At 41.6% G+C, this 13,683-nt stretch overlaps 1 protein-coding gene across 5 annotated transcripts in view; it reads left to right on the top strand.

Annotated features, from left to right (window-relative positions):
* The window catches only part of SAP130 (Sin3A associated protein 130), a 75,684-nt gene extending 62,371 nt beyond the window's left edge, over nucleotides 1–13,313 (top strand). For all 5 annotated transcript variants that reach the window (XM_007127054.4, XM_028501414.2, XM_007127053.4 and 2 more), the window contains 3 exons: nucleotides 10,392–10,495; nucleotides 12,046–12,159; nucleotides 12,382–13,313. In XM_007127054.4, coding sequence (XP_007127116.2) covers nucleotides 10,392–10,495; nucleotides 12,046–12,159; nucleotides 12,382–12,540 — 377 coding nt within the window. In that variant the 3' untranslated portion in view covers nucleotides 12,541–13,313. The remainder of the gene's footprint in view (nucleotides 1–10,391; nucleotides 10,496–12,045; nucleotides 12,160–12,381) is intronic.
* Nucleotides 13,314–13,683: the final 370 nt, after the last annotated feature.

Below are 13,683 nucleotides of genomic sequence, written 5' to 3'. Positions count from 1 at the left end.
GTACAGCCACTATGGAGAATAGCATGGAGGTTCCTTAAAAAACTGAAAATAGAGGTACCATATGATCCAGCAGTCCCACTCCTGGGCATATATTGGAGAAAAACATGGTTCGAAAGGATACATGCACCCTGATGTTCATTGTAGCAGTATTTACAATAGCCAAGACATGGAAGCAACCATAGTGCCCATCAACAGAGGAATGGATTAAGAAGGTGTGGTACATATATACAATAGAATATTACCCAGCCATTACAAAGAATGAAATAATGCCATTTGCAGCAACATGGATGGAGATTATCATACTAAGTGAAGTACATCATACAGAAAAAGACAAATATCATATGATATCGCTTATATGTGGGGGACAAAAAACATACAGGTGAACTTCTTTACAAAACAGAAGCAGACTCACAGACTTAGAGAACGAACTTATTGTTACCGGGAGGGAAGAGTGGTGGGGAGGGATAGATTGGGAGTTTGGAATTGACATGTACACACTGCTTTAGTAAAAATAGGTAACCAACAAGTACCTACTGTATAGCACAGGCAAGTCTGCTCAGTATTCTGTAATAACCTAAATGGGAAAAGAACTTGAAAAAGAACAGACACATGTATATGTATAACCGAATCACTTTCCTGTACTCCCGAAACCAACACAACATTGTTAGTCAACTGTACTCCAATATGAAATAAAAATTTTTTAAAAGGAAGGAAACAGGATATTACTAAGACTGTGCAGCCATTAAAAGCATAAGGAAATACTACAAACAACTTTATGCTCATAAAGTCAGCTGCTTAGATGAAGTAGACCAATTCCTTAAAAGCCACATACTACCAAAACTCAATCAGAAACAGGCAATCTGAATAGTCTTATAACCATTAAATAAGTTGAATCCATAATTTAAAAGCTTCCAAACAGGAATCTGTAGGCTCAGATACTTTTACTGGGAAATTCTACCAAATGTTTAAAGAAGAATCAACAGCAATTTCCCACAATCTCTTTCAAATATAGGAGGGAACACTTCATTTTATGAAGCCAGTATTTCCCTGATACAAAGACAAGACAGAGTACAAATATAGAAAACTACATATCAATATTCCTTAATGAATACAGATGTAAAAATTCTTAACAAAATGTTAGCAAATTGAATCCAGCAATATCTAAGTAGAATTTTACACCTTGATCAAGTAGGATTTGTTACAGCTATGCAAGGTTAGTTCGGCATTTGAAAATCAGTGTAATTAACTGTTTTTAACAGGCTATATTAATTTCCTAGGGCTTCCATAACAAAGTACTACAAGGAGGATGGCCTAAAATAACAAATATATTCTCTCATAGTTCTGGAGGCCAGAATTCCAAAATCACGGTATCAGCCGGATCATGCCCTCTCTGAAGGCTGTAGAAGAGAATCCTTCCTTGCCTCTTTTTAGCTTCTGGTGGTTGCCAGCAACCCTAGTTATTCTTCGGCCTGCTACTGCATTACTCCAATTTCTGCCCCCATCTCCAGCAGAGCATTCCTCCTTGTGTTTCTTGACTCTTTGGATTTAGGGCCCACCCTAATTCAGTATGACTTCTTAACTTGATTACATCTGCAAAAGACCCTCTTCCAAATAAGATCACATTCACAAGTACCAAGGGTTAGAACTTAAACATCGTTTGGAGGGACACAATTCAACCCACAGCAGAAGCTAAAGAAAAATCACATGATCATATCAATTGATGCAGAAAATTTGTTTGACAAAATTCAAAACGTTTTCATGATAAAAACTCAAAAATAGAGAAGGAGGAAGACTTCCTCAACTTGATAAAAAGTCTACAAAAAAACTAGAGCTAACATTATACTTAATGGTAAAGACTGAATGCTTTCTACCTGAGATTAGCAAAAGGATAAGACTGTCTTCTGTCACCACTCTTACTTAGGATAGAACTGGAAGTTCTAGCCTTGTTGTAAAGTAAGAAAAAGAGATAGAAGGCTATACAGGTTGGAAAGGAATAAATAAAACTGTCTATTTGCAAATGATATCATTGTCTACATAGAAAATCTCAAGGATTCTACCAAAAACCCCTGAAACTAGTAAATAAGTTCATCAAGGACACAGGCTACAATATCAACATGAAAAAAATCACTTATAATTTTAGATACCTGGAATGTTGTGGAAACATATTGAAAGCATAATACCATTTACAATTATTCCCCCCAAAGTGTGATATACTCAGGTACATATCTAGCAAAACATGTACAGGATGTGTTTGCTGAAAACTGAAAAATGCTGATGAAAGAAATGAAAGAAGATCTAAATAAATGAAGAGACATACAGCATTCATGATTAGAAAAACTCAAAGATGTCAGTTCTCCCTAGATTGACCGATAACATTTACTACAATTTCTACCAAAATCACAGAGGTTTTTGTAAACTTAGTAAAGCTTGTTCTAAACATTATGCGGAAAGGCACAGGGACTAGAATAGTCCTGTAAAATAATAGTCCTGTAAAAAAAATAGTAAAATAATCTTGAAAAACAACAGAAATCTTCTTACCAAATCTTCTTTAGCTTCAGTACTCAAAACAGCATGGTGTTTGCAGAAGGATAGACGTATTGATGATGGGAATGAAATAAAAAATGCAGAAATAGACTCACACAAATATGCCCAACTGATTTTTGACCAAAGTGCAAAAGGAATTCAATGGAGGAAGGAGAGTCTCTTTAACAAATAATGCTGGACATCCATATGTTTGGTGGGGGCGGGGGGGACCTCAACCTAATCCTCACACTTCATGCAAAAATTAACTCAAAAAGGATAATAGATTTAAATGTAAAACTATAAAACTTTTAGGAAAAAAATACCTAGGAGAAGGTCTTCAAAACCTAGGGCATGTTGAACAATTCTTAGACATAACACCGAAAACACCATCTCTAAAAGAAAAACAATCAATAAATTCGACTTCATAAAACCTTTTTTATCTGTGAAAGACCCTATTAGGAGGATGGAAAGACAAGCTATAGACCGGGAGGGAATATTAGCAAACTACATCTCTAATAAAGGACTCATGTCTAGGATATATATTAGGAACTCTCAGTACTTAACAGTAAATAAAACCAATAATCCGGTTAGAAAATGGACAAAGGCATGAAGAGACATTTCACCAAAGAGGACAGGACACATGGATGGCAAGCACCTGAGAAGATGTCCACGGGAATATAAATCCTAGTCCTTAAGTGTGGGCTATGTAGAGACTTTGTTCCAAAGTGTGCAGTGTGGAAGAGGGTGTCTCTCTCTTTACAGTGGAGACATGTGACAAACATCACCTCAGCCAGGTGGTCAAAGTCAATTTCAATAGTGATGAATCAGGTAATAATATGTACCCTTCTCAGGCAGTGATGACAATGGTACTTCTCTATGTCTCCTCTCAAAAATCTATAACTACTGTCTAATCCTAACAAAAACATCAGGCAAATCTAACTGAAGGTCATCCTACAAAATAGTTAACCAGTACTCTTTAAAACTGTCAAGGTCATCAGAAGCAAGGGAAGTCTGAGAAGCCATCAAGCCAAAAGGAGTCTCAGGAGACATGACAAGTAAATGTACTGTGGTATCTTGACTGGATTCTGGAACAGAAAGCAGTAAAATTTAATTTTTAAAAAGCGTTTATCCCTAGCCATTAGAGGAACTTAAATTGAGATGCCTATCAAAATAACTGAAATTAGGGAATTCCCTGGCAGTCCAGTGGTTAGGGCTTGGTGCTTTCACTGCCGGGGACCAGAGTTCAATCCCCGGTCAGGGAACTAAGACGCCACAAGGCACGCAGCACAGCCAAAATAACTGAAATTAAAAATACTGATAATGCCGGGCTTCCCTGGTGGCGCATTGGTTGAGAGTCCGCCTGCTGGTGCAGGGGACACGGACTCGTGCCCCGGTCCGGGAAGATCCCACATGCCGCAGAGCGGCTAGGCCCGTGAGCCATGCCGCTGAGCCTGCACGTCCGGAGCCTGTGCTCCACAATGGGAGAGGCCACAACAGTGAGAGGCCCGCGTGCCGCAAAAAAACAAAAAAATACTGATAATGCCAAATGGGGATGTAGAGAAACTAGATCTCTCATACATTCCTTTGAGCATTTTGAATGTTATCCCACTGCTTTCTAGCCTCCATTGTTTCTCTAGAGAAGTCAGCTGCTGATTTTATTGGGGTTATCTTGTAAATGATGCATCATGTTTTGTCTTGCTCCTTTGAAGGTTTTCTCAACTTTGACTTTCAACATTTTCATAATACTATAATATGTCTGTTTGTATCTTTGTATTTATCATACTTGGGGTTCCTTGAGCTTCCTGGATATATAGGTTATTGGTTTTCAGTAAATGTGAGAAGTCTTCAGCCATTTTTTCTTTGAATATTTCTCCTCCTTTCTCTGTTTTCCTTTTGGTACTCCTTTATACATGTTTTGGTGCTCTTAATGGTGTTTCATGTTTCTTTGAGGCCCTGTTCATTTTTCTTCATTTCTTTCTAACTTCAGTTCTTCAGTGCTGTTGGTCTGTCTTCAACGTTACTAATTCTTTTTTGTACCAATTCAGATCTACTGTTGAGCCCCTCTAGTAGATTTTTAACATTTTGTTTACTGTACTTTTTAACTCCAGAATTTCCATTTGGTTCTTTTCTTAAAAAATAATTTGTATCTCTCTACTGATATTCTCTATTTAATGTGACATGATTATCATACCTTCTTTTACTTCTTCACTCATGCTTTCTTTTCATTCTGTGAATTTATTCATAATGGCTACTTTGAAATCTTTTTCTGATAAATCTGACATCTGGTCACTCTCTCAAGCAGTTTTTGGTGCCTGTTTCTTTTTCCCTGTGTATGGGTCATACTTTCCTGTTTCTTTGCATGCCTCATAATTTTTGTTAGAAACTGGACATTTTAGATACTTTATTGTAGCAACTCTTGGTACTGATCTCCCCATCTCCTCCAAGACCCACTATAGTTATTTGCTATTTGCTTGTTTATCTGTTTAGCGACTGGCTAGATTCTTTTAGTGACGTCTAATCACCTGCACCCTGCCAACACCACCAAGTGTTAAGCCTCTGACGTTACTCCTTGGGGAGGCACAGCTTTGGGTGCCCACAGTCACCTGGGAAGACAGTGGCATTAGTTGTGTTCTCCCCCACTGTTTCCCTGACCACATCCAACTGATAAACCCCACTACTTGCTTGCCATTTGATCTACTAGAACACAGTACTGGAATTTGACCTTAAACACAAATTCCTCTGCAAACTAATCCAGTCGTATTGTAGCTCCTTGCCAGAATGGTTTCTGAGGTCAGTGTTTGATGTTTGTTCTGCCCCTAGGAGAGCTCCTGCCGGCTGTCTTACTCTTTGTTCTCTCCTGAAAACTGGTCAGTCCACAGTCTAGGCTGCATCTTTCACTGGGTCTGCACGATTCCTCCTACTTGCCTTCACTACACTCTCCACTGCTTTGGGGAGCATTTGAACTTGCGTACTCTGTTGAAAATGGAGCCACCTCCTTTGGGAAGAGATTAGAAGCTTCCTGTGCTATGGCCTGTTTCTCCCTCCAGGCAGAATCTCTGAGCCTAGGGCTCTGGAGGTGGGGGTGGGACAATGACAGCCATTTCTCCAAATAACACCTTGCTCTAGGAGGTGAGCACTCAGTGTAGGGGAAGAGGAGTGAGTAGCCTGGGGTATGTCCGCTTGGTTTGCCTCTCCTAATGTGACGCCACCACTTAACAAGACAGGAGGGCTTCCCTGGTGGCGCAGTAGTTGAGAGTCCGCCTGCCAATGCAGGGGACACAGGTTCGTGCCCCGGTCCGGGAAGATCCCACATGCCGTGGAGCGGCTAGGCCCGTGAGCCATGGCCGCTGAGCCTGCGCGTCCGGAGCCTGTGCTCCGCAACGGGAGAGGCCACAACAGTGAGAGGCCCGCGTACCGCAAAAAAAAAAACAAGACAGGAGAAGGACTCCTGGGACCCCAGTGTTCTCGGCAAGCCTTGCCTAAGGTACAGTCTCCATCCTACAAGTGGGGTTGAGCAAAAGAAGGGAGCCCCCATGTCAATTAGACTCGCCTGGGACTTGGCCTCAGCAACAGGGAGCAGGGAACAGGATGAGAAATGTCTTCCTTCTCCTGGGAGGAAAGCCGTCTCCCTAGGAGCTGGAGGAGAGGGAGCTCTGTGTTCTGGGCTGCAGTGATCTGGAATGGAGTCACCGCCTCTCTGAACTGGAGAGAGGAGAGAGGGAGCAGTCTTGGTTTAAATACCACAGACTTCCTGTTCTTTCCACATTTTAGTAGATTTGCTTGAGTAGATGTTTCTGCATTGCTCTTTGCCCTTAGGACCTTTCCCAGAGGTTTAAAGCGTTATTTAAAATTTTTCCCCAGTTTCACTGGGGAAGCAGCTTAGAAGAACACTGTCATATCACAAGTCAGTTGTTCTTTTTTTTTTTTTTTTTTAATTTTATTATTTTGGGGTGTGTTGGGTCTTCGTTTCTGTGCAAGGGCTTTCTCTAGTTGAGGCGAGCGGGGGCCACTCTTCATCGCGGTGCGCGGGCCTCTCACTGTCGCGGCTTCTCTTGTTGCAGAGCACAGGCTCCAGACGTGCAGGCTCAGTAGTTTTGGCTCGCGGGCCTAGTTGCTCCGCGGCCTGTGGGTTCTTCCCAGACCAGGGCTCGAACCTGTGTCCCCTGCATTGGCAGGCAGATTCTCAACCACTGCGCCACCAGGGAAGCCCAAGTCAGTTGTTCTTATACATTGCTGAGCTACTCTGGAAAAAAAAAAAGTTTAGCAGTTTTATAAAAACCAAACATACACTTACCATATGACCCAACAGTTGCACTCCTGGGCGTTTATCCCCCAAAAATGAAAACCTATGTTCACACAAAAATCTGTACACAGGTGTTCATAGCAACTTTTTGGTAATAGCCAAAATCTGGAAACAACACAAATGACATCAAACAGTTAAACTATAGTGCCATTGAATACTACTCAGGAATGGAGAGGAAAGAACTATTGATCATGTAATAGCTTAGATGGATCTCCAGGGCATTGTGCTTATGCTTAGTGGAAAAAGCTAATTTTAGGAGGACACATACCAAAAAGAAAAAAAAAGAAGACATATCATGTGATTCTATCTGTATAACAATCTCTAAGTGACAAAATTATAGAGATAGAGAACAAATTAGTGGATTTTGGGGTTAATCATGGGGCAGGGGTGGTGTGACCATAAAGGTGTGGCACAGGAGAGATCTCTGTGGTAATGCAATAGTTCTGAATCTCGATTGCGGTGGCAGTCACATAAATCTAAAATGATGTAATGGCATATACTCACTTTACATCAGTGGCAGTTTCCTGGGTGTGATACTGTACTACAGTTATTAAGATGTAGACAGTGGTAAAGGAGAAATACCTGACCTCTCTTTACTATCTTTCTTCCCCAGTAATAGCTTTATTGAACTATAATTCATGTAGCATACAATTCATCTATTAAAATGTACAATTCAGTGATTTTTAGTATGTTCACAGTTGCACCGTCCATCACTACGGTTAGTTTTAAAACATTTTCATTACCCCAGTAAGAGACTCTACAACCCTTAGCCATCAAAGCCAATCCTGTCATCTTCACTCCTCCCTACCCCCAACCCTAGGCAACCTCTGATCTGCTTTCCATCTCTATAGATTTCCCAGTGCTGGACATTTCCTATGAACGGAATCATATATTATACAGTCTTCTGTGACAGGCTTATTCCACTTAGTGTAATGTTTTCAGGGTTCATCCATGTAGCATGTATCAGTACTTCATTCCATTTTCCTGCCGAATAATATTCTATTTTATGGATATATACCACATTTTATTTATCCATTCATCACTTGATGGGCATTTGGGTTGTTTCCACTTTTTAATTATTATGAATAATGGTGCTGTGATCATTTGTGTCTACATTGTTTCTATAAATTTATTTATTTATTTATTTGTTTATTTATTTATTTATTTATGGCTGCGTGGGGTCTTCATTGCTGCACATGGGCTTTCTCTAGTTGAAGCGAGTGGGGGCTACTCTTCGTTGCGATGCGTGGGCTTCTCATTGTGGTGGCTTCTCTTGTTGTGGAGCATGCTGCGTTGGGTCTTTGTTGCTGTGCACAGGCTTTCTCTAGTTGCAGTGAGAGGGGGCTACTATTCATCTAGGTGCGCAGGTTTCTCATTGCGATGGTTTCTCTTGTTGTGGAGCATGGGCTCTAGGCACATGGGCTTCAGTAGTTGCAGCACACAGGCTCAGCAGTTGTGGTTCACGGACTCTAGAGCACAGGCTTAGTAGTTTTGGTGCATGGGCTTAGTTGCCCCGCAGCATGTGGGATCTTCCCGGACCAGGGCTCGAACCCGTGTCCCCTGCATTGGCAGGTGGATTTTTAACCACTGCACCACCAGGGAAGCCCCATGTGTCTACATTTTTGTGGGAACATCTGTTTTCATTTCTCTTGGACATATACCTAGGAATAGAATTTCTGGGTTATTTGGTAACTATAGTTAACATTCTAGCAACTCCCAGACCGTTTTCCAAAGTAGATACATTTTTCCCACCGGCAGTGCATGATAATACTTCTGATTTCTCCGTATCCTCACCAGCACTTTTTTTTTTTATTACAGCATCCTAATGGGTGGGAAGTGGTACTTCACTGTGGTTTTGATTTACATATCCCTAATGCCTAATGATGTTGAATATCTTCATGTGATGTTGGCCATTTGTATATGCTTTTTGGAAGAAATGTCTTTTTGGATCCTCTGCCCTTTTTAATTGGTTTGTCTTTTTATTATTGAATGGTAAGAATTCTTACTGTTTTAGATACAGGTCCCTTACCAGATACATCTCTAGACTATCTTTGCAACTTCTGTGAAACTAAAAAGTTTTTTTTAATGCTCATGATGAAATATACACGTCCATCTAAAACTGGTGAAAGCTGAATAGGGTCAGTGGACTCTTGTCAGTGTCACGACTGTGATATTGACTGTAGTTTTGCAAGATCTTACCACTGGAGGAAAGTGGATAAAGAGTACACAGGAGGGCTTCCCTGGTGGCGCAGTGGTTGCGCGTCCGCCTGCCAATGCAGGGGAACCGGGTTCGCGCCCCGGTCTGGGAGGATCCCACATGCCGCGGAGCGGCTGGGCCCGTGAGCCATGGCCGCTGATCCTGCGCGTCCGGAGCCTGTGCTCCGCGACGGGAGAGGCCACAACAGAGGGAGGCCCGCATACCACAAAAAAATAAATAAATAAATAAATAAATAAATAAATAAATAAAAGGTGCCTCCCAAAAAAAAAAAAAAGAGTACACAGGATCCACAACATTGTAAAGCAATTATAATCCAATAAAGATGTAAAAAAAAAAAAAAAAAAGTACACGGGATCTCCCTGTATTATTCCTTACAATTGTATGTGAATCTACAGTTCTCTCAAAAAGGTTAAAATTCTTTCATCCCATTCATGCTAATATTTGCCTAGTAGACAGAGGTTTTTTTTAATTGCTCTGAGAAGTAAAGTTCGTCAGTTTTAGGTTCACAACCGTATCGAAAGAGATCTTCCATGTCCCCCCGCAACCTCCCAAACATGCACAGCCTCCCCTGCCGTCAACACTACCACAAAGTGGTGCATTTGTTGCATCTGCTGAACCTAAACTGACATACAAGTATCACCCAAAGTTCATCATTTACGGTCCAGTTTGGTCTTGGCATTGTATACTGTATCAGTTTTGACAAACATAGGTAGGGTTTTTTCAAGATTAATTTTTAAAATAATAAAATGTTTTTTAATTAAAAATGTTTTTTAATTATCCATGTACTATGTAATTACATTTTAAGTCCTAGTTAAGCAGTGATATTAAAACTTCACAGTTACAGCTAAACTCACCTTTGACAGGTGCCCCTCAATCCTAGTTTCTTTCCCCAGTCCAAATGATACAATTCATATTTATTTTACTACAGTGCTGGTTACTGGACTTTTCTACCTACATTTAAATGTGACTCAAGTTGGAGCCCTGTGACTTCTCCAATATCTAGATAACACCACGGAGCTTCTAAGCTTCATGCCCAAACTTTCCACATGCTGGCAAGCATCACACATGAGCAAGGCTTCAACCCACTAAAGACCATTTCCTTCATTTAAGCGTTTAGAGTACTAACTTACTCTCTTTTGAACTCACTAGATTAGCAGAGTAAGTCTTTAAAGAATTCTTCTGGTGTGGACAAAAAGAGCTTTTATTCATGTTGTGACTTGTATTTTCAATGACTTTAAAGATATTTAAGTAAAATTCTTAATAAAGTAGTGGCTTGAACACAAATGACTTTAGCTCTATAAAAATTGAAATATACTTTTTTTTTTTTTTTTTTTTTTATGGTTCCAGAGGAGAAGAAAGCTATGCTGCAGGAAATAGCTAATCAGAAAGGAGTATCCTGTCGTGCCCAAGGCTGGAAGGTTCACCTCTGTGCTGCCCAGTTGCTGCAGCTGGTAGGTGGCGTTCTAGCAGTTGTTACGTCCTGCTGAAAAGAAGGATAGATGCTGGAGACGTCTGAGTTCATAGAACATTTTCTTTAGAGTGCTTCCGAAGCGTTCCCAGTTAACGTGGGTCATGGTAGAATTTTTATGTGTGCTGTGTGATATTATAATTACTGTTATCTATTCTGTGGATGTAATTGTAATCTAAATATATCTTCGTTTTGGTCCCCATAAGTGAAATATACTGAACAACTTAAGTTTGTAAGACGTACAATTAAGGTTCAGTATTACATGTTGCCGTGACATCTGAAAAAGAGGGGGCATCAGATGACCTAACTGTGTAAGCTCCTCCCCCTCACTCCTTATCGTGGGGACCAGGCACAGTTCCCACTTCTTCCTGAATAGTGGGCTTCAGTTCTCTGCCAGCTTGCGATACTCAGATAAACCAGTGACATCCTCCCGGGAGCACCACTCCCTCTTGATACTGCAGTGCCTGCCTCCTACAGCCCCTACTCCTTCACTCCGTTCCCTGCTTGTCATGGAGTGCAACCCCCACGTGGCCGTGCGTGGTGTGTGGTGTCCTCTTCCCCTGGGCTGTGAGTATACTGACTAGTAAACTGCTGTTGATCTCATGTGTCCAATGTGTTAGGTGTTCAGCCCTTTCCATAACCCTAGGCGGGACTCCTTCCTTCAACAAGGTAAAGAGGAGGTGATCAAAATAATAACCTCACTAAGTCTTTCCATCTTTGGAGTAGCAGTGATCTGAGGAACTTTGTCATTTATGAGTATTGTTTTTAAAGTAGTGCCATGGCTAGTTTTTTTATGTAGCATAAAAGCATATTTCTCTGAAACTTGTAGACTTGTTTTTCAGAGGAATTGTGAATTCCTGGCAGAATTTAAAAGTTATCCTTGGACTTCCCTGGCGGTCCAGTGGTTAAGACTCTGCACTTCCACCGCAGGGGGCACAGGTTTGATCCCTGGTCAAGGAGCTAAGATCCTACATGCCGTGCGGTGTGACCAAACAAACAAATAAATAAATAAGTTATCCTGGGGGCTTCCCTGGTGGCGCAGTGGTTGGGAATCCACCTGCCAATGCAGGGGACACGGGTTCGAGTCCTGGTCCGGGAAGATGCCACATGCCGCGGAGCAGCTAAGCCCGTGCACCACAACTACTGAGCCTGCGCTCTAGAGCCAGTGAGCCACGACTACTGAAGCCTGCACGCCTAGAGCCCACGCACCCAACAAAGAGTAGCCCCCGCTCACTGCAACTAGGGAAAGCCCGTGTGCAGCAACGAAGACCCAATGCAGCCAAAAATAAATTAATTAAATTAATAAATTTTTTAAAAAGTTATCCTGGAAGATGGACTCTGAATTATGGCAAATTGTAATGTAAATTGTTGTTGATCAGTTTTCTTTACTGCATCTTAGTCATTGGGAGAAATGATTTTATCACCCAAACAGATCTGATACCAGTTTACACAGGTGATTCAGGGTGGGTTGTTTGCCTGAGTTTGACAAAAGTATCTCTGAGGTAATGACACCCTCCCTCTTGTTCGTTGCAGACAAATCTAGAACACGATGTTTATGAAAGACTCACCAACCTACAGGAAGGGATCATCCCAAAGAAAAAAGCAGCAACTGATGATGATTTACACCGAATAAATGAACTAATACAGGTTTGAAGGAGCCCTTTCCCTCTCCTTAGTTCTCCCTTTCCCTCTCTCGTCCTCTAACGTCTTAGTAAAAACCTATTACTTCAGCCTGCATTATCAAGAAACACTAAAACATTTTTTTCTGTGTGAAAGCCTCAAAATGGCTCAATCCAAAGGTGAGAAGTTCTTTAAAAGCCACATTGTCTCGAAGATTACTTACTGATGATGTGATGTCTTTTGTTTCAGGGGAATATGCAGAGGTGTAAACTTGTGATGGATCAAATCAGTGAGGCCAGAGACTCCATGCTTAAGGTTTTAGATCACAAAGATCGTGTCCTGAAGCTTCTAAATAAGAATGGGACTGTCAAGAAGGTGTCAAAATTGAAGCGAAAGGAAAAAGTCTAGACCCCGAATCAGGACTTTGGAAACAGAATTTATGAAGAGTGGTGTTGGGGGTGGGGGAGGGCTTTGGTTATTTTCAAAGCAGAACATTGAAATTAAGAAAGCGTTCCTTAACTCACGCTCGAAAGCAGAGGGGCCCATAGCATCCAGTGACACGGAAGGATCAGAGCTGAGCTGACACAGTGGACTCCAGTCTTTCTTTCAGGCGTCTCCCTCTTACACTTACTGTGTCATACATGATTCCTGATGCATCAGTGTCTCCCAGTTGGAATCAGTGACACAAGTGACTGGCTGGCGTTTTTCGGCCTTCCAGTTGATAAACTGTATTTATCTGCTGGATTCCTGCAGGACCCATACTGAGCCTGGACTGAAAGTATCCACTCAGACCATCTGTTCTCTCTCTACGCTGAAAATCGAACCTCTTCCCCTCACCCCATTCGGTCCTTACTCTGACCTTCAGATGCCCACGCTGGCCGTCTAGAGCAGTGCCATGGCACCCAGAGACCTGCCACATCTCACTCTAAAGGGTTTGAACTATCGATTCTTGTCATTTTTTTAAAGAACCATTTCAAAGTGAAATTGTTATATTGTCTGTCCTGCGTGTGTCAGAGTTGGGTTTTTGTGGAGGTTCGGAGCAGGCAACACCGTAAGTTGCTCTGAGATCTGTGTTCTGAAGTACATTCTTGGTTATCTGTACTTCCGTAGCTGGTGTGATGCTGTTAATTGTATGTACCACACATCTCCAAACGTTAATAAAGGACTCAAAGAGGTTTTTGTACAGAAGCAGTTTACATCTTTTTATAAAGTTCCTCAGTGCCGTACTGCACATCGCTCGAGCGTTTGCCCTCCTGTAGTCTCACGTTGTTGACTCTACTCTGTTAAAGTTTTGTTGTTCCACATAGAGTTCCACTTACCCTCGTATCTTGAAGATGTCACCGATGGTGAAGCCTGTTGGCTTTTGGGTATCTTAAATACGAGCCTACATTGTATCCCACTGCAGATAGAAATTGGTCATGTTATAGGACAATTAGGGGTAGAGTTTCCAGGAGAGTGGAGTTTCTTTACAAGGTTGCTTCCTGTGAATTAGCTCAGGTGGGAAGGTAGCCCAGCCTTGCTTTTTGCCTTGACCTGCACAGATCTGAGACA

The sequence above is a fragment of the Physeter macrocephalus genome, chromosome 2, assembly GCF_002837175.3.
Source record: "Physeter macrocephalus isolate SW-GA chromosome 2, ASM283717v5, whole genome shotgun sequence".
Lineage (NCBI taxonomy): Eukaryota > Metazoa > Chordata > Mammalia > Artiodactyla > Physeteridae > Physeter > Physeter macrocephalus.
The sequence above is the reverse complement of the archived record's forward strand: the minus strand, read 5'-3'. Positions and strand labels throughout refer to the sequence as shown.